The sequence below is a fragment of the Parus major genome, chromosome 2, assembly GCF_001522545.3.
Source record: "Parus major isolate Abel chromosome 2, Parus_major1.1, whole genome shotgun sequence".
NCBI lineage: Eukaryota > Metazoa > Chordata > Aves > Passeriformes > Paridae > Parus > Parus major.
Window position 1 is genome coordinate 146,595,549 of NC_031769.1, and position 22,495 is coordinate 146,618,043.

Consider the following 22,495-nt stretch of genomic DNA (forward strand, 5'->3'; position numbering starts at 1 on the left):
GGACAGCAGCAATCAGAAGTTATGGGCAAGCAGAGCTATTTGAGATTCCTGCTGTCAGGTTGTCCTTGTGATATTATTTTCCATTCATTCCTTACTGGAGTGAGCTGGATATTATGATAATGCACATTAGAGAAACATCTATAAATTTTGTCCAGAACGCTTTTATTTCTTAAAGCAAAATTATTAAGTCGATTAATTTGGCTTGAATTCTTCCTCCTTTTCTCTTTCAGCCAATATTCCCTAAATGTTTGTTCCTGAAATATAAATACCCTTATTTATGTCTTCTTGTTCCTTAGGAGATTCAACACAGCCATCTAAGAGAGCCTGGTGTGATGAACACACAGCCCAGCAGGATTTAGCCTGGCACTGCAGAGCGCAGAAAACATGTTGTTTTGCACACAGTTATGTCACAAATTCAGATTTTCAGGGGGAAACAAGGTCCCCTGTGTACAGTCAATAAAGAGAGAATGTCCACAGGCTCATTGTGTTACCTTTTCCATCAGGGACTTTTCAAAGCAAGTGGCAGTCGCAAAGGAGGTGAGGTGGGCAGAGCTGCCACTGCACAAACATCTGAGGATTGGATTGTTTGGGTTTTGCAGGGGATTGAGTATTTCTACTCCACAGAAATCATAGGCAAAGTTACTATTCAAAGTTATTAGTAAAATACAGGGTTATAACTGCTCAGATCTGGGGACAGCTTTTGCTTTTCCTCAAATCACATCTCTTAATTTGAACAACAATCATTCCCAGGAATATTCACGGAAGTGGTATAGAACATGACAATAAAATTATTTCTACTTTTATTAATTTTTCAGTTAAAAATCTAACAATCACCCTCAATTTCAACTCCATTCCATCCAGACTTGGAGATCATAACCCACACTTGGACACCAAGTACAAAGAACAGTTTCAATTCCAACTATTTTACTTCTTTTCTGGTAGAAAATTTGTCATGATGAACATGACTGCATGACAGTACCACCACAAAGGAAACCCAAAAGGTCAGTTTCAAAACTGAAACATTAAAAAAATGTTCATTATAATTCATAAAACTTTAAAACTTTACAGAAATACAGCTTCAAGAGCAAAAGCAGCACTTTGGGGCCAATCATCACTGAGCTGTATAATAGTGAAGGAAAAGCAGTGTCCTCCTTCCTTCAGAATTTCTGTCATACACAAAAGTTCTGAATAAAATTCTAAAAATAATTGGTCCCACATTATCTCATTTACAATAAGTAGAGAAAAAAAGATACCTAGGGAAGAAGGCTCTTTATTATTTTAAAACCCAATGGTGGAAGTTAAAGGTAAGATGAATTAGAGCTAATGGTAAAATGCACTTTTAAAGGGCTATTTCACCATTACAGGAACTGCTGTAAGGATGGAAAAAGTTTTCTGCCACTAAAATATTTCCATAAAGTTGGCTAACTTCCAAAAATGCCTGCTTCAGCTCAGAGTTCTTGGCTTGATGCTGAAACCTCAGAGGTAAATGTATCAGTAGGAAGTTTTCCATCAAGGCTACAAGAATAGATTCCCAGCATCTGGATCACGTTCCATCTGTTTTATAATTCAGCTCATTTGCTCTCCATTTGTAGCTATTCTCCTCATTTTTCTAGCCTGGAGCACCTATAGTTTACAGGTGATAACCAAGCAAAGAAATAAGCTCAGGGAGAAGATGTGGATTGCCAACAGCACTGCACTGACCAACAAAAGGTGGAAAAACAAATGAAGAATAACATGGAAAAACAAAAAGATACAGACAGCTGCCCATAGGCACAAGCACCATGAAAGGGGCAAAATCCAGAAATGGCTTTTGGTAAAAGATCAAGGTTCTAGGGAAAGAACCTTGAAAACCTTATGTTGAATTTCTCCAGCAGTGAAGAATGCAGGATTTCAGATTACTTTTTCATATTCTTAAGAAACAAGATTACATCACCTGTTTCTCATCCTCTTCATAGGATGGAGCTTTTGGTGGTTATTTTGACCATATTCCCAACTGTACATCTTGTGTGATCCTGGGACAAGTAACTTATTCCTCGTTCTGGACTGTCAGCTGCTGTATCAAATGGCAGCAGTAATAATTATCTGTGACTTGCAATAAAAATACTACTTGCATTTGCACAGTGTCTAACCAAAAATGAGTGAGTTCAAAATTCAAAAATGAGTGGGATTTTATGGAATTATTCAAGAAAGTTACTGAAATGGACTGCTCACCTTGCTGGGCATTTGATACAAAGATATAACCATTTGAAAGTAAACTTGATAGAATTTAGACACATTAGATACTGGCATTATGCAATCTAGAAGCTTCCTTGCTCCAGAGATTAACTTTATTACAAAATATGTATTCTAATTGCTTCTTGTCATTTATATTTTTCTCTTCTCAGACCTATTTCAGTTAAACCAATAATATTTTAAGAGCCCCAGGTTTAAAATTAGCAAGTCATTCTGAGTTCCCCATTCTTACCAATCTGCCAAGTGTGATGTATTATGCTCACTGTATTTAATAACTACAGACAGATGAAGCACATCCAAGTCACTTAACAGTAATATTTATACTAATGTATCATCAAACTACACACCTCTAAGTGGTACAGAAAATACTCCACACAATAATAACATGCACCAGTGCAAAGGATCGATTTCCCAATGTAATATTCATAGTACTTTTGATCTTCTACTACCAGAGAACATGCTGTTTATTCCATTTAAACACAAGAACATTAGGAATTTAATTTACTCTAAGATTACACCTACAGCAAATTGAGTCTAAATGAATCACAGAGAAACATCTAAGAAATAACACTCTATTTGATCAACACCCTCAAATTCTTACACTTTCCCCTCTTCACATAACATTTTTTTCATCACCTGTTTCATCACTCTCTCACATCATCAGTCACTGCAATACATAGCAAGATCAGAAATTTAATGACAAGACAGAAACCAATTTCATAAAATGACCAACAAAATACGAGCTGGATCTGTTTTATCTAACTCAATATTAAAAACTGCAGTTATTTAATTCTCAGGATTTTTTTTTCATTATCTTACAAAGAATTTCCTCTCCTTCTGATAATTTTAGATAATTTTCATTGTTTGAAAATTTAAGTATTTTGAAGTCATTCTTGTCCTACTCCCCCTAACAAAGAGTCAGCCTCTGATTGATCAATGATAAATTTAGCACATCAACATTCTTAGTACTAAATTAAACAGCTTTAAACACACTTGTAAATAAATTGAAATTCTCTTAAGCAATCCCTCTTCCAGACCATCTTACTAAAAACTTTCAATCTATGACATTTAAAAACCTGGTTTACCCATAATCAGCAAATGTGGAGCTTGCTGGGATGATTCTCCAGTCACTTCCCTCAGTGAAACAAAGTTGGTAAAGCAGACTCTGAGGTGCCCTTTCAAAAATGCCTTGGCATCAATTACAGCCATCACATTCTGCACTTCCCATTCCTTCTGAACAAAAGCACCACACTTGACCTACTCTTCTGAAGTCCCCACAGTGATAAATTACTAAACTTCATTCTCTTTCTCATACTCCTGGGGGAAGCAGCTATTAAAAATGCCACTCCTAGCTAAGCAGAACATTCATAGTCTAAAGATTCTACTTTTGTTTTATCAAGATGCTCTTTATCTCCTTGACCAGCTGCATAAAAGTCAGAACAAAACTCCAAGCCTTACTATGATCTGCCCCTATGATTAAGGAAAATATTTCAACCAAAAAAAGTTATTTGAAATATTAAGAAACTGAATTTGCTTGCAGATTTATTTATTCTCAAATGGAGAGAAAAAACTATGGCACAGCCTGCAGTAAAGCCATTCTTCATTACTTGTCAATGCACTAAGTTTTGTGGGTAAAAGACCACAGAAAATTATTAAATCAATAAAATTTATGGAATTTCAAAAAAGTTCCATCAAACATTTGGAAATAAAACATTATCATATGCAGGATGAGCAATATTTAAGTAAAAATGCAGCACAAGGATGAAACCAACTTCAGCAGCAAATGTCTGGATCTACAACACAAGCACTGTAAAAGTACACAGGTAAGAAACAAGTAAAAAGGCACCTGAAATAAAGAGTGGTCTTTGATCCAAACCCTGTCTGACCTCCCTCATCTGTTCTCATTAAAAGAGAAAAACTAAACACACAAGAACTTGCAAGTGCAAAATCAATGTGTAAAACCCTGAAGGGATTCTGGATTTGTGCCACCTGACCATGGCACACACAGCAGGTTACATTCTGAGAGCTCCAGGCTGCAGGGGCTCTCTGACCTCTGGAAGGACATTTTGAGGAAATTTATTGTCCAATGCAAGCAGAGCATTCACACAAACATCTCAGTTTCTAATTATTCTGGAAATTTCTTACAGAGCTGACTGGACTTTCACCACGCTGTTCCAGGTGTTTCTTCCTACCCTCTCTCCCTCCACTTCAAGTTTCCAGCTCAGTAGGTCCTCACATAATCCCATCTTTATTATTTCTCCATTATTCTAACCCTGTCAACTTCCTCTCCTTTTCTCCCCTCACCTTCTACACAGCCAACACCCTCCTACAAAAGCCAACTTCAGTATTAAGATTTTCTCCTTTCTTATCACAATGTCATTATGGATGTGACCACCTCCAGCTGTTCTCATAAGCTCTGTTTATTGTGTTGGTGTCAAATTTCATTTTTCTTTGTTCATCTTTAGACAAGAGAGAGATGAAGTGTGGTTTACACAGGAGATGGTACCTGCAGCTACTCCTGTTGAGAGGTTTGTTTGGGTACAAGCAGGGCATCATCACTTGTTTTCTGAGTGGCAATGAAAAAAGTCCACAGAAACAGAGCTTTTGACAGGCAGACAGTGAATCTATCCACTTTTTTTTCTATTAGTACTTTATAAAATTTTTAATCCTTCTTTCATGTCAAATAAGATGGGAAAAATAGCAAGTTCCAAAACATATTGCATTGAAATAGCTGATGCTACTATGATAATATTGAAAGTAAAATTCCAGACAAGCTGAATTATTTTAATTTATCCAAATCCAAGGGGTAGAAGAGATTTTTCCACCCCTGGCTCTAGGGAATAGCTTTTGTAAAATATTTTCTTAGTGTTCTGAATTACAGCCTTCCCTAGGGCACAACAGACTGTTCCCTTCTTGAGAGAACAATTCACAGGAGAAGAGACGAAGAGGAGTGGTGAGCAGGAATTGTGTGCAATACTCAACTATTTATAGACCTCAAGGGAAGGTAAGCAATGCTGAACTGGGCAGGGAAGGAAAGTTAAAAGCATTTAGACCCAGACTGCTCAAAAATTGCCAGTTTTGATCCAGATCATAATCAAATTTTGCCAGACAGGGACCAACTGCCAAAAACCCATCTCTCCCTTGTTTTTGCAGAATGGCTCTATTTTTATAATCCACTTTATCTCACAGAAAACTGCAATCCTTGCCCAGGAAGGCAAGAAAAAACACTTTGCTGACCTGGCAAAGGTTGATGTGGCTCACAGCTCCAATCTGAGCAGGCTTCAGGAAATGTGAGTGGCCTTCTGGCACTCATATCACAAACTGTCAATTATAAAAATAATATCTATATATTATTTTGATAAAAATCAGATTTGGAAGTGAAATAGCTTTGTTGTTTTTTTTATCTTCTACCATCTTGAAAGTTATTAGGGAAACAAGAGATAGAAACATAAGGCTTGACATGTTTAATACTCAGGGAGAACTCAGGGTCACAGAATTTACAAGCATAGTACTGAATTACAAAATAGGACAGTGTGGAAGTACAACATTTAAAATGGAAGATATATTTGTGCCTAAGATCTCATTCCTATATTCACATTTCTTCAATTAAAGGAATCTAAATTTCAGTTGTGTTCTACAGACTTAACATCCGCTCTAACTTCAGCAGTACCCAAAATTATTTAAAAAATTAAAAAAAAATAAAAATCCCCACTTGTTCTGTTTAAAGGCTTAAACTTAGAATAGATACAAGGCTTATGAATAAAAGGAGTTAGAGCTTAAAGTATCAACAATATAAAGTTTGTCCCTATTAGCAGAGTAAAGCCTGAGAACTGAATAGAAAAAAATCCAATTAAGGCCTGTATCTCATCTTAATACACTGCTGAGTAAATCAGAAAAGATACATTAAAGACAGTGTGTTAAATTAAATTAGCTCTACATACTGTATTTTAACACTTCCTACCATTTACTGAGAGTGCAGAAACAGAGAAGTTTTATGAGAGTACTTAAACCTCTCCAGCTTCTGCAGCTGAATCGCCAGAATTACAGCTCACATTCAGGATGCAGAGGGAAATTCTCCTGAACAAACAAGTCTCAAAACAAATAAAGAAGTCAGCCAATTCCCTTATAAATTATAAACCAGCCCTGTCTGCCAAACAACTGGCCAGTAAGCACTGGGTGTGTTTAACAGCTTAACACAAGATTTTAAAAAACTCACAATATGATTCCAAAGTTTTCATCATCCAGCTAAAAGAGTTCTCCATTTCATTTGGGTTGGTCTGATCTCTAAAGCTCAAGTCCATATGGAAAATGGAATGAAGTGCCAGTGTGTTTCTTCCATCTGACAAGAACTAGACTACACCACATAATCTCAGCTTCCAAGCATGAAAAGCAATGCAAAATTCCCTAGGTTAAAACTGACAATGTTTGCTGAGATTAAGACATCTGGCTAAATTTCTCACTGCAGCTTTTGCATTTAGACATTGAATAGTTGAATGTCTAAACACACTGCAATGTTACTCAAAAAGTAACAGGTTCAGCCTCAAAAGTGACATCCACACACCAGTATCACCACAGCAATGTGAAAGGTTGAGTTGCCTAAGCAGGGTAAATCACCCTTTCATGTGCCCTGGAACAAGCAAGGAGTTTAGACAAAGCTCATCCCAACCACCCAGCACTGAACAGCACAAAAGAGTATCTGAACATAATATTACAGCGTGAGATTTTATTCAGCTTGAGGGTATAAGCAAGCTTTATGATGAGGTCATAAAGCAATTTTTACACTGAATTTATGAGCTCATTGTAACAGTCATTTCCAGAAGCCAGTGACTGGTTTATTAGGAGACAGCCTGCAGCAAAATTGGAAACAGAGATTGCAGAGAAGCTCAAGTGCAATATCCAAGACTGAAGCACAAATATTGTAAGGCAAACAAGTAGGGAGGGAAGGTTTAAGTATGAGGTTTATAAATATCTGAACAAGGACATTTCAGAATCAGCAACATGAGAAGCATTGATTTACATTCCCTTCCATTTGCAGAAATTCGCTTTTATTTGAAGATGAGCTTATGCACAGCATGCAGGATTGAAAAATAACCACTACCCCTGAATATTCACACCAGACACCTATTGTTAAATCATGAATAAGTGACAGCAGAGTGTTTTCACCATACAAATTGTTAAAGATCCATGTTGCTTCTTAACTTGAAAACTCCCACTTGCTTCTTACATTAGTCCTTGTCAAACCACTCTAATTGGCACAGCAATAAACCAAATGTAACCCAGTGCTCATCCCCAACTGCCCACAAACCCAGATTTGTTCTGCTGCCACAGGAGAAACTCAAGGATCTTTTAAGGAGGTTCTAGGGAACCCAAAAACGTTCATAAATATCAAATATTTTGAGACTGAGTATCAAAGGGAACCTTGGATCGTCTCTCGTGTGGATCCGAGCTTGTTTCATTTCAGACAGCAATGTCTGAGCAAAAGCATTTGACCATGAATATTATTTATGTAGTCAAAGATACCCAGTCTAAAACAGTGAGACTCAAATCCAAAACTACAGCAAATTCCTCAAACCTCAGCCAAGAAAACTGGACCACAGCATTAATTATATCTTTAAATGCCTAATTGACTGGATTGTTTACAGTAACTCACTGATTCTATGGTTTGGAATTTATCTTGCTTTCATTTTAAGCTACTTGTAGTTCCTGTGCTGCTTCCTACTAAAGAACAGTGTTAAAACAGAAGTCACAAGCAGAAATACACATTATCACAGAATGACTGCCTAAAGAGGCAAATACATCTCCTCAGTTATAACAGGTAATTTTTTCTGGTCATTTACCCACTACCCACTATGTCTGTCCATGTACATAGAGACTTAATTATGTGGCCAGTCCAGCGAATCAAAAAACCATTTCTAACATAGCTCTGAATAGTTTTGAGCTCCATAGACATTTTTAATCCAAGCAGGTCCAATTATTGGCTCAGAGTAGTTTAATTGGCACAAACTCCAGGCTAGCTACAGGTGCTGTACCGCAGTGATGCTCATAAGGCTCGGGACACAGAGACATTTACTCAGCAAAGAACTCTTTGATGCTGTTGGAATGTGTATTCTCTAGTCAAAATAGTTTTGATCATCTGAATGGTTGTTCCATCAAAAAATACCAATTAAATCAAAATTTATTCCATAAACCTGGCAACAGGATCCAGCATGTGCCTTCCCACTACTACACATGTTAAAAACCAAGTTTCTGCAGGCCTCCAACATCCTTCGAATACTATCACATAGCTCATTGGGAACCTGTAATTTCTTGGTTGCCAGGACAACTGAATGACAAGCAAAAAGTGCACCAAAATGCCTTTTTCTTCATGCACTTGGTGCAAAGTTCTGCATTTCTAGATTTTTTAGTCCTATCTTGAAGTAACCCTCCTCTTGCCACTGTCACTGAAAAGTGTGTATAGGTCAGACATTCTAAACAAAGCCTTGAACTTAAAAATTAATGCTGGACATTTTATTCACTTAAATAGCAAATTGTTTCCTCAATCATGCTGATTTATATTTATAAACAATTTGGAAACACCTTGCTATGTCATAAAACACAAAGGCTTTAGTAATTTTGCTAACACCTTTTCTGTGCTCTAGTCATGTTTTCTGCAGAATCAATTGATGATGAATTAGCAGTGCTAATGGTCCAAAAGAAACACATTTACAAATTAACAGTTTCACCTGTTTATTGCTCAGATGGAATTCTCACTGTGAAGGAAGCAAATTCACAGGCAAAGCAAGTCAATGAGAAAAGCAGAACCTGTGTTTGCTTCTCAGCCAAACACACGTGAAGCCAAATATTGCCACGTGCAACACTCGCTCTAATTCCTGATGGGATGAGCTGATGCAGAACACGGATCTGTGCAGGGAATGTATCAAATGCTGCACACAACACAACATTCACCAGAAGATGGGAAGAAACCAATGAAGTGCTGCAGTCCACTATTTACAATCTTGCCTATTATCATCTTAAATCATATCTTCTTCAAATCTGGCCATTATGAAACTAAACTTACTTCATGCTCAAAACAACATTACACCTTCAACAGGTAAGATCTGCCACAGAAAAGCAAAGAGCAGCTTAGGCCAGAGCAGACTCTTGGTAAGCACAGTGCAGTTTCCACCTACACAACTGTTGTTCCACCTACACAATTGTTCTTCTACCTTGCTACTTTTATTTACTTCTCCTTGGACTCTCTCAACTATTCTGTTTTATTACTTGTATGAACACCACCAAAAAAAACTCACTGCAAGAAAGCCAAGAATTCACAGAGAAGCACCTTCCTATAGAGTAAATAGTAGGAGAAAGCACCATGAGGTGAGCTGACAGCTCCCCCAGTGCACCACAGGGACAGCCAGCTCTTCAATTTCCACTCATAGCCTGATCTTTCTTCACCTTTTTTGTTTGTTGGCTCTAATACAACAATCCAAACACAGAACATCAAACTGTGCTAAAGAAAACCAAAGGGAAATATTTATGAGACAAGGAAACCTTTGGTTTTTAATCACACAACAAACCATAGCACAGTACAACAAAAAAAACACAGGTTTTACTCATTTTGATGTCATTCCCTTACCTTGACATGACTGAAATCACCAACTTTACTGCTTTCTTGGGGATTAAGAGGTTTGGTCTCCACTCTTGGTTTGACAACCTGCCGGAAAGGACTGGAGAGTGGGAGTCCACTGACACTGATTCCATCTGGGGAACAGAATAAATAGAATTACTTCTGCTTATCTAACACTAAGTTTATAATATTAATTTATACCTGTATTATCAAAGGGAGAGAAAATACACAAAAAGTGATATTAACCTTTTACACAAAAAAACAAAAGTCAAAGACTATTTAGCTGTTTCTCCCAGGACACCAAAAATAACCAAACTTGAACACATCAAAAACTCAGTGAATACCATGGGAAGGATGGCAACTGTGTTTGAAATATCACAACAGAAATATCAGAGTTAATAATATAAAATCAGTTTTTACATTTACAGTATTAAAATAAAAATCAAAGTGTGTGGTTTTCCATGACAGTGTGACCCTATCAGCTCCTTAGGATCTTTAAATTAATTTCTGCTACAAGGATTTCTTTTTCAAGTATATATTGTGGAAGATGACAGAAAATAGAGATGTCATGTTTTGTACATCTACTGATGCAAAAATAGCTAAAATAGTTCTCATTTATAAAGGAGGCAGAACGGAAACTTAAGGTTTCCATGGAAGAGACAACAAAAAGGCTTAAGAAATAGCCTGAAAGGAATGTCCCCAGTTTTCTGCTTACTCCCAGTCTGGGAACTGGCACACATAGGATAACAGCAGAAGACAACACAACAACTTAACAGTGTCTGTTACTGCCAGCAAGGTGTAACTTGAAGGTAAATGAATGCACTGCAGCATATCTGGGGTTCTCAACCCAACCAGGGCTCCACTTTAAGCACAAACTTAAAATGTGTGAAAATTACTGCTGAGTCAAAAGAGTTAGAAGAACAAGAGAATTAAAATCATGAAGCTTTAACAGACAGGAAAACTAGACTGGACTATTTGTTATTATTTAGATTTACATCCAAAGAAGAGAAAGACTTTGTTCCTTGATGCTGGGCAGAGCAACTGCAATCCACAAACACAAGCAAAATATCATGTACAGCAGCAGATACAGCTGAACACACAGGAAACACCAACTTGTTACACAAAATCCAAACATATTTCCTGAATTGCTCCTGAATATTCAAACATATTCCTGAATTGAAATCTGGACATGTTGAGGATATGTTCCACAAAAGAAGAAACCATAAGAATAAGATGGAACATGAAAGGGATTTTGCTTCATTAAACTTAACAGGTACCCAAATGAGAAAACAAAAGGAGTATACCTATATTCCCTTACTTGCAATTTCCTTCACTAAGTAATTCTAAAATGCACCTTAGCCCTGAATAAATATCCTGTTCTATCAGTTCCTGTTTCCTGGGAGAGCAGGACAGGAGGTGAGGGCACCCTGCCCGTGCAATGCAGCAGGACCATGAATGAGACAAAATACAGATAGAAAGACAGAACTACATTTGATCACAGGCTTTGAAAGCTGCTCTTTCAAAATGAAAATTAGAAGTTTTAACTGAGGAAAGTTTCAACTGAGGAAAAATATTCTTCTCCAACTGATGAATGATTTTCACTAGTTCTATATTTAGAACAAAAACTGACACTGACTGGTGCATAAAATTGCAAATTAAAACATGAAAAGAACGAAGTATGAAAACCTGCATGGCATTAGTCAGATTTTCCACTTTTTATATGGCATGAGGTTTACTTCTTTGAGAGAAGAATAGATAATACCTAAAACAACATCACAAAGATACAATTAATGCCTTTCTTAACTATTTTATCCTTTAAAATCCCATTTTACTTTTATTCTCTACAGTGTTTGGGGGAAGGAAAGACAATAGTTTAAACATTATCTTTGAAAAGAAGAAATTTTTGACTCTAATCTGTATCTGAAAAAGGAGGTCTTCTAGCAAAGGAGACATCAGGATGAAAGGGAAGTCCAAGGCAACTTGGTAGTGGTTGAACTTTCTGTCTCAAGTCTGTGGTACTCTCACAGGGCCAGTCCCAGGTACTTTGTTATGCTGCAAATGACTCAGCCCTTCACAGCCTGGACTACTCAAAGCAAGTTCTCTGTCAGAGGACAAAAGAATTATTTTCTGCCACCGTTTTTTTTTTTTTAATTATTTTGGTTTTTTGTGTTTTTTGATCAGGCAGCAATGGGGGAAAAGACCTTGCCCAGCTCCTCTGCAATACATTAAATAGTCAGAATGGGGTAAAAATCCTGTTAAAAACCCTGGTAGGCTGCAGAACTTAATGATGGCAGAAGGAAACAGTAATCACCAATGAAGCAGTTCTCCAGAAGTTTTACATTATTGATACTTATATTTTTTGAGATTTCATACATTTTATTTTCTCTCATGAAGTTTAGAGAGATGAAGATGCTAAATCCTCCACAGTTTTGTTTTGTCAATCCCTACTGTCAAACATCCTAAGCAGCCTTGTACTATAAAAAGAGTAATTGTCTTTCTACTCTGTCCAGAAATTTTCCTAATTTCAACAATCCACACTGAATATTTCCATGGTAACAGCATATGACCAACATTTTTCCATGGTAACTGCAAAAACACAGCTTGCCTTTCCAACATCCCAGTCACTGCTGTCACAACAGAGCAAAATCTCTTACCAGCATTTCCTCTCTCCTGTCAAATGTTAAGTAAATTGTCAATTTAACTTCATTAGCCACTTTCCAAGCACACTGCACAGAAGAATCCCACAAAATTTCTTACTTGTATGAGGGAAAGTGCATTCAGGGAGTTAAACCTGTAGATTTACAATGTGTTAACTGAGCACAGAAGGAAGAGGTGGCATGGGACAGCTCCTGTCCCATGTCACACTGTGCAAGGATCACTGGCCTGATCCAGAGGACAAAAACAGATCCACTTTTTAACAAAAAAAGTCTCAAACTCCACAGCAAGGAAACACTTAAAAACTGTTCCACTGACAGCAGGAAACCACAAAGGTTCAGATTCTGAGGCAGCATCCAGGCAGTTTGATGTCACACGAGATGCAAACAGTGGAAGGTTTTAGGCTGAAGTGCTGCTTCTTTCCAGGAGAATCCTGGAAATCATACAATCCAACAGCAGTGCAGATCTGCTTCCTGCAGCTTCCTGAACAGCAGCACAGAGACCCCAAGAGTAGCAGGAGGAGGAGGAGGAATCCCAGAATCATTTACATTGGAAAAGGCCTCAGAGATCATCAAGTCCAACCTACGACCAGACATCACCACGTCAATCAGACCAGAGCCCTGAGTGCCATGTCCAGTCTTTCCTGAAACACCTCCAGGGATGGTGACTCCACCACCACCCTGGGCAGCCCATTCCAGGGAGGGCAGGAGGGGCTGCTGGCCCAGAGCACAGTCCCCTCCTGCAGCCCAGGGATGCTTCTTGGGGGATTCTGCCCCTCTGCTCTAGGGAGATCCTCCATGGAGTGATTTGTCCAGCTCTGGGGTTCCCAACACCGAAAGGATGTGGAGCTGCTGGACCAATTCCAAAGGAGGCATCAAAGATGATCAAAGGGCTGGGATGCCTCTGGTCTGGAGACAGGCTGGGAGAGCTGGAGCTGTGCAGTCTGGAGAAAACTCCAGAGAAAACCTAGAGCCCCTTCCAGTTCCTAAAAGGAGTCTTAGAGAGCTGGAGAGGGAAAAAAGCCATGGAGTGACAGGATAAGGGAAGGGATGGCATCAAACTGACAAGGAGAAATCCTTTATCTAGAGGGTGGTGAGGCCCTGGCACAGGCTGCCCAGAGAAGCTGTGGATGCCCCATCCCTGGAAGGGTGTTCAAAGCCAGGCTGGACAGGACTTGGAGCAACCTGGGATAGGGGAAGGTGTCCCTGCCCATGGTAGGGGGTGGAATCAGATGATTTTTAAGGTCCCTTCCAATCCAAACTATTCTATGATGCTATGTCATAGAATCATAGAGTTTTTGGGAAGTACACAGCTTGATTGTAACATATGAAAACTAAATGCTACCTCAACCCACTTGTTTATTTTGTCAATTCTTGCCTGATTGAAATTTCAAAACAAAAACCTCTTGGTAGGCAGCATCTCATACAAACACTGTAGCAGCTTTAAAGTACTTTAAACATGTGGAAAAAATAGAAAAAAACGAGGCAGGAGACAGAATCTGCTTGCTGAACTTGAATGTTTTTTTTTTTCTTTCCCTTAGAAAGAGAACTGTATTCTCATGAAGCGTGAAGAATTCTAGAAATTTTGCTGTGTGCAGCAAGAAAGAGCAGAATAACACTAGAATACACAGAATTTGAGGCAATATAATCCATCCTTCACACTTCAGATGAACACTGAGATGCAGCTCCTCCTCCCTCTCTCAGAAATGTGCTCAGGACCATGATAGGAGGGACTCCAGGCCAAGTTCCTGGGAATGCAGCAGCTCTCTGGCTCCCAAGAACAGGGCACAGCCAACATGTACCAGACTTGAGCAGTTTTTTAAAACCCCATTACCTTTGAAGACAATAATGAACAATAACAAATGCACTGTAAGTAAGCAGTTATGTCCTGAGCGTGTTGAACTGAACTAAAACTGGAAGATAAATTTACAATAAGGGTGAATGCAATGAAGGAGAACAAATGAAGTGTAAAGTTCATAACAAACACTAGAGATTATGTATGCAGATTACATTAGATACTAAAATTAAGTGCCTCAGCAAAGGAACAGCATAACAGGTTTATTGGCCTGTGTGTGCCAATAATCAATTTATTGTTATTTGCCTCATGTCTGTCTTAGCTATTTACATTGTAAAGATTTGGGGTCTGAAACACCAGCTCTCTGTGTATTTGTGTAGTGGCTGGTACAACTTCTATAGGCTGAAGTATTATGGCACTTACATACTGTCAAAAATATCCCACCCTACATTAGTCAAATCATGAGACAAGATAACTTATCTGGTTTAAAGTGGACTGAGAAGAGAAAAGGGCAGCTTATCTTCCATATGTACTAAAGCTGGAATTCAAGAAGAATTCTGTAGCTCTCAAAAAATTAAGAATATTTTTTAACGTTACAGAGTGATGAATTTATGGAGGACACAAAAGCATCTGTATTAAAAAAAAACAGAACAAAAGAAAAATAACTCATTTACTGATTTTACCAATACAACCAAACTGACATCTTCAAACTGCAGGGATTAAAAATAAAATAAAAAAAAAAAAAAAACCTTCTTAGAAATTAAGTCACTTAAAAAGAATACTCAGAATGATTAAATGTTATAAAGGCTACCAAGCAGAGTAACATGGAAATAATACTGAAATATCTCTGAGGACCTCATCATCATCATCAGTGATACCATTATCCTAATAGAGTCCTCCAGACTCACTTAGTTTCTTGGAAGAATTGTCAAGAGAACATTTAAATTCCAAACCAGGTATCATTACAACAAAAAAAAATGCTTTGTCTGTACACTATGTAAGTACAGGGACATTTTGAAGTAGATAAAATCTGGCCATTAAAACAGAAAAACAACAAAGGCAGTATGAAAAATGCACTGGTCTTGCATACCAATGTTAAAAAATATTCAAGATTAGTGCTTCTAGAAATATGCTATTATTTCTCTGCAACCTTTTTCACCCTAGAGAAGGAAAAGAAGAGACTTAAGGCAGAGATTTGCTTCTCTCTCAACATGTAATTAATTAGTTCCTTTGATGAGTTTATGAATTTAAATATTCTGACACTTGTCTTTAGGTTCCCTATACAGGGAATAAATGAACACTAACATGCTACATAATGAAGTACTCATTGTAAATTAATTCATTAACTTTGAAAAACACTGTCCCCATGTAACAGGAGCTTTTTTAAAAGCCTCAAACTAGTCCGTATAAATATAATCCAGAAAGAGGAGCTATTATTCTTACCCCATTTAGTGTCAGGGAAATGCTGAATTTCAGAAATTGCAGTATAATAGCTGGAAAGGGAAATTCATTATGCTCATAATGTGAATATCCTGTTGACCTTTTTAGTCACCCTAACAGGTGACAGAGATCTCACTGCTTCAGGTCCTTGCAGCTGATTGTACGAAGCAGATCAAGCACTTCCCCCTGCCTCACTCAGTGTAACAACCTCAGAATGAAATTAAATGCCCATGCTGAACTTCCCAGCCAGAGGAGGAACCCTGAAACATCCAGCTGAGGGACAAGAGAGCAAAAATATCACTGAGATTTTTGTAGCAAACATCATTCTCCCTGCATGGATCTCCCAAATCTTGGTCAATGGGCTTTAAGACATAGAAACACAGAATTGTTAAGATTGGAAAAAACCTCTAAGATCATCGTTGTTCAACTCTCAGCCCAGCAGCACCACCATGTTCACCATTAAACCATGTCCCCAAGTGCCACATCCACACATTTTTTGGAATGCTTTCAGGGCTGCTGATTCCACCACCACCCTGGGGAGCCTGTTCCAATGTTTTCCAACCATGTCAGTGAAGAATGTTTCCCATAATCCAATCTGAACATCCCCTGGTGCAACTCGAGCCCATTTCCTCCTGTCCTTTGTTACCTGAGACAAAAGACCAACACCCAGTAAGATGTTAAAATTCAGCATAAATTAATGGGGGAAAATCGTCCTAAAACTACACATGGAATAAGAAGTTCTCAGCATACTATTTCCATTGAGAAGCAGGATCATGGAGTTGTGGTTAACACATTCATGAATCTCCCAAATCAGTGTTCAGCAACAGTCAAAAAAGCAAATGATAAATGGTGTATTACCCCATGATTGTAAGGAAAATAATATAAAACAAAATAAAGAGCCCCATTAAATCATTACAAGAACACATAGATCACATTTCAAACAGTGTGTACAGCCCCCCTCAAACAGACAGAACTGAGAGTTCAAAAGAGACAAGGCTGACATGTGGAACAGCTCCCATAACAACTAAGGGACAGCTAAGCCCTCAACAGTTAAAAATTCTCAGTTTGCTGTGACAATATACTCAGAAAATGCATCAAATCACTGCAGGAACCATGCTCAGAAGATGTCCTGTTAGCGCTCTCATGCAATTAAAAAACCTGGGAACACAAGGACACCAGTAAGTGCAAAGCTGCTAAAAAGTAATGTAGCTGTGACTCTTCTTGCCCTGGCATGTTGTGAAGTGCTGACAGGAGGAAGGAAGAATTTCAGGAAGGAGAAACCCACTAAGGATGAGTAAAAGTGCCTAGAACCAGAGAAAACATATTCAGCCTTGAAAACTCCTAAGCTAACAACAGTTGGAGGCCAAAAGCCTAGGGGAAAACAGAAGTATGTGCACAATCTTTCCTGTATTGTCCCACTGGAATCTGCTCTTAGCCACAGTCACAGTCAGGATTATTGGCTGGATGGTCACTGATCTGATCCTGTACAGCCACACGTGGTTTTGCTTCCTTTACTCTGGAAAAACACCCAACATTTCTCTCAGTGAGAGAGCACACCATCAACACACATCAGCAATTCAGATTGATGGCTTGGTTTACTTTCCTATTGGATAAATGTGTATAATCAGAAACATCAGTCATTTATCCCTTCTGCACCGTGTCCTTTGTTTTGCACAAACAGTGCAAAATGAAACAATTACAGCAGCAAATGCAAAGACATGAAAGTAAAAACTGCCCTACTGAAGACATTACTTTTAAGAGAGAAAAGTATTTTGATCATCATTGTAAATGTGGTTGGTCTTCAAAAGAAAAAGGTGATGATTAAAAGTCATGTCATAGTTGCCATTGATTTTTCTAGCTCTTTACTGTTCTTCCCACCAGGCTCTTACCTCCTCTTTGCGAAGTTCAGCATTTGTAAAGTTAAAAGCAACACATAAAAACTAAAATAGCAAATAAATTGTCAATATACTTAGCATCCCTAATAATACTTTCAAAGGACACAGAGTACACAGCACCCACAGATACCAAAGTTCCAACAAAGCATTAATGGATCCTACTCCTTTATCATCACTAAATGAGGAAAAGCTGAATTACTTCAGATACACAACTTTTCAGAGAAGCAGGAGGTAATAGTAGGGTAAAAATGGTGTTGACAGATTTTGTTCATCTGTGGTCCCATAAGAGCTGGATACAAGTAAACAGAGACCAAGATCCAAATCCCACTATTTGTTCAGTGTCCATACCAAGAGGTATCTTCACCTCCTACAGAACAATTTGGGTTTATGTTATGTTATTTCATTGGAAAAGCTCCTAGACAAGTGCAGCTTCAGAGCTTTTTGGACACTGGGAAAATGAAGGAAATCTTATATATATTTGTGCATATATATCATATACATATGTACTATGAAATTTCACTTGTTGTCTTTCAAAGGGCATTTCTCAAAGTTTCAATTCCCTGGCACTCGTGTTTCCACAATGTCAGGGTGTGCTCTTCCTTCACTATTCCTTCAGTATTTTCAACAAGCTCTAAATTGAACTTTAGTATAGCAACACTGTAAAGTTTGTGCAGTTAAGTCCTAAAATATTTTTAAAGTATCTTTATATTTTACATTAGGGAGGTTTCAAAACTAAAATCTTTCAATCATTACTAACGACTACTGTAATTTTTGTCTAAATGCATTTGCAAGGTAACTCACGGAAATCATTCCTATTCAACCTGAATAAGCTCTGCATTAATTTTGTTGTATTTTTCTATACTGAAAGATTGCTTATAATGTTAATGCATACCTGCAAGAGGATCCTGGGAAAAAATCCAAATAACAGTGAGTTTTTAATACAGGAATATCTTGTTTTGTCAAGGTAATTTAATCAATGTAAACATATCAGACAAATGAAAAAATACAGAGTAGAGTAATTACTTCAGAAAGACTGTGTGTTTATTATAAAAAGGAAGTCATTATAACAAGTGTCTGGTACTTGTAATTCCAAATAATTCTAATAGAAGCAAACACTGCAGCTTCCTTTTATTCAAAATAAGTTTGAACACAGTACTTTCTCTGCAGTACAAATATTAGGGGGATTATGCCTTCAATTTCAGTCTGTCACTTTAGGCAAAACTGCACTCAGAAATCATTCAGAATTTTGCCTGGATATCTAAAATCCTGGATAACTAAATAATCAACTCAATGCTATTTTTCTTTCAACCCCACTAATGTTTGTGAATTATTTTTCTTTACCATCATAAGGTAAGGATATAAGGAGATACCACGAAAACACTTTCCAAAAGTATTTTAAAAGACAGCAGGGCAAGATCTCATGATGGTGAAGTTGGGACAGACTCTCATGCCCACAGCTGTCTCAAAAATTCACCCTTCAATCAGCCAAGGGTTGCCTTTGCTTTACAAGACACAAATACTCAAACATGCAGCCACACCACAAATCAGTTTAACACAAATGGCACTGCAACTAGAAAAGTGTTTCCAGCAGCACATACAACCCTCCTGAGCAAGGAGAAATGAAAAACTCACCGTCACTGAGATCCTGCAGAAGGTTTTCTTGGCAAGAAAAGTCCAGCTTCACTTTAATGTTTACAATAAATGTTGCAATCTTTCCAGGTTTTAGAGGAAACTGGCAGAGGGTGTCTTCTAGATTCCAAGTCAAGAAATCTCCATACAGCTTCTCTGTATCAAAATGAGTAAATATTTCATAAGCCCTGCATTAAGGAAGTTTCAGTTTTGAACTTCTATAGAGAGTACCAATTTGTCATGTCCTGTTTAAAAACTAAAATATTCAGAATTAAGGTATTAAAACTAATGTAGTACAAGAAAGATAGAGAAGTTACTGGGTACTGACACTGACCTGGAATTACAAAGATCACAAAGATCACAAAGCTCAAAATATAAATTTAAGTGAAGAAAATCTCTACCAGAAAAAAAAATTGTGCAATAGGCAGCACTAAATATACACTTTAAATACAGCCTGCAGGAGTTCTAAATGTTCATGTAGTTTTGAATACTACACAGTTCAGTTTAGGAGGTGTCACATGAACACAGAGCACTTTTCATCCAAATACACCAAACTTAATCAGTTGAAATTCTGAAACAGCTGTACCATCAATCTCCAGTTATTTACTGAGCAATAGAGAAGGCTAAGAAGACTATTGGCTTTCATCTTTTTATAAAGTCCTTTATTAAAGCTGAGAAGCAGCTTTTTGCAAGACCAAATAATTAAGGATGCCAGATAGGATTAGTCCATGACAAAAAAAAAATGTGTTTAATAAATAATAAATTATTTGTCTTTGGTCCATTTGAGATAGGGGCTCTGGAATTATTAAGTCTTCCCTCATAAACCTGACGTGCCAGACAATTATACAAAGGGGGAAAAACCCCAGAATTTCCTGTTCATCTACACTGGGTCTTGAGTTCTGGCCAGGGTCAACCCACCCTACTCATAAATTCATTTATATGCAAGACCAGACAATGCTAAATATGCTACAGTAAAGTCTATTGATACATAAAATAAGCATGATGGTTTGACTGGGAGAGTCCTAAAGATATGTTTATTGATTTATTATAGTAATGCATCTTATCTCCAAAGTATATTGGAGAATTCTTCTAAAAGCTCATTTAAACATCATTTGAGCACAGCCTTGCATAACAGAGACCACTGAAAGTCACACAGTTCATCTCTACATCCTCCCAAGCTACTTAATAAGAGCAAGGTAATTAAAATCTGCTGTGATTTCAGAACCTTTCCAAAAGCACCATTTAAGATCCACGTGTGGGGGAACCAGGTGGGCAGACTGCCTCAACTACTACAACCTGCAATAAAGGATCTTTCAAGAGCAGCAATCACAATTCCAGATTATGTTCAAATCATGTTGATTTGCACAGAAACCTTTGGTTTCCCTTTTGAAGGAGAAAATGAAGAGAGTATTTTTTCCATTAAGTTCTACCTAAACAATAAAAGCTTTGCCTGAAAGATACTCTTCTCACAGACCACCAGATGTTGTCTTGTGTCTTTCCCCATCAAATCAATAGTACAAATCTCTTTACAAAAATAAAGACAAGGTAAATATAAAAAATCCTCCCAAAAATTGTTTCCTTAAACTCAACTCTACCTCACCTAATGATTTAGCTGGAACCACGTTACCATTCTGATAATTTTCTACTACTTAAAAGAAAAAAAGTTGATAAATATGGCAATCTCTATCCCCTTTTCCTGTTAAGTAAAAGTACAATATGCTAAAGGAGTGTTTTACTTCAGTGTAAACAAAGAAGGAGATATCCCAAGCACTGGAGCACCAAACTCTTTCCAAAACCTGTTTTTATTAAGTAAGAGATTTATTTGAAGACATTACAAGTGACAAGACTTTTGAAGTGAGAACAGCCCTTTCAGATACTTTCTAATTAACATCAGTAATTACAACACAAGATCTAAATGCTTGAGCTAAAAGCTCAAGATAGAGCTTTTTGTAGATGTAGAGAAACAGCTACTTTGTATTTATCTGACACTTGGTTGTAGTTTAACAATGTTGATCTTGTTCAGTAACCAGTATTACAGTGAATTATACTCTGGCTTCAGTTCTTTCAGTTCAGTGGAAGGCTAAACTGGGGCAAGCCTGCATTCAGCTCTTTCTCAAGCCCCAAATCTGTGTTTGGCAAATATCTTAAGTTACAAGGAACTGTCATCAGGAGTTGTAAATAGCAACCTATTTCATTTTACTGGGTACTAAATCACTAAAATCCTGAGAAATATCATGTAAAAGCTTACCCAGAAACTAACTTTGGGTCATCCTAGGCAAATCTAACTTTTAACAGATTTTAAGGTCTGCCAAAGAAAAAGCCACACGGACATTCTGCATAGAGAATCTTGATAGAAAACTCTTTTGAGAAACAAGAACCTTAATTCTTTTCAATCTTAAATCCTCTGGTAAATCTGGCTTTTTGCTATAGTTTATTTTATAAACTCAACTATCAGTTCTAAATGCACAGACATTGGCATTCATACATTTTAACTTCTCCTAGAACTGGTAGATAGAAATGAAGCTGCAGGACTTGTTATGTTCTTTCCAATGGGATAACACACTTAGGAAGGAAAGAAGCCATTGCACAGAAGTAATTGTGTTCAGAGGAGAGTGAGAATATGTGAGAGGAACAACTCTGCAGACACCAAAAGTCAGTGGAGAAGGAGGGGCAGGAGATGCTCCAGGGGTCAGAGCTGAGGTTCCCCTGCAGCCCAAGGGAACCAGGGGAAGGACTCCTCTCCCTGAACAGCAGCAGGAACAACGTGTGATGAACTGACTGCAACCCCCATCTCCACCTCCCTGTGCCACTTTGGGAGAGGATGGAAAATCTGGGAAAGAGGGAGTGGTGGGGGGAGGTGTTTTTAATATATATTTTACTTCTTATTATCCTGTCCAATTTTGTTAGCAATAAAATTCAATTAATATCCCCAAGGCGAGTCTGTTTTGCCTGTTACAGCAATCAGTGAGTGATCTCTCCTGATCCTGAACTCATGAGACTTTAATTACATTTTCTTCCCCCTGGCCATTTGTGGAGGGGAGTGACAGAGCAGCTTTGATGGGTATCTGGCATCCAGCCAGGGTCAACCCACCACAATAATCCAATTCCCATTTGAAAGAATTTACAAAGTTTTCTTTAGCAAAAAAGGTAAATAGATCTAGTCCTGGATATTCACAGATCTTCCTGAACCTCAGAGTAAATTCTTCATTTGTGGGCTGGCAGATGTGTTCAAAGGCCATGG

General features: G+C 37.8%; 1 protein-coding gene across 5 annotated transcripts in view; it reads right to left on the reverse strand.

The window, feature by feature from the left end:
- TRAPPC9 (trafficking protein particle complex 9) overlaps nucleotides 1-22,495 on the reverse strand; it is a 444,786-nt gene that overhangs the window by 355,913 nt on the left and 66,378 nt on the right. For all 5 annotated transcript variants that reach the window (XM_015618282.1, XM_015618287.2, XM_015618284.2 and 2 more), the window contains 2 exons: nucleotides 19,258-19,410; nucleotides 9,851-9,975 (listed from right to left, as the gene is read on the reverse strand). In XM_015618282.1, coding sequence (XP_015473768.1) covers nucleotides 9,851-9,975; nucleotides 19,258-19,410 — 278 coding nt within the window. The remainder of the gene's footprint in view (nucleotides 1-9,850; nucleotides 9,976-19,257; nucleotides 19,411-22,495) is intronic.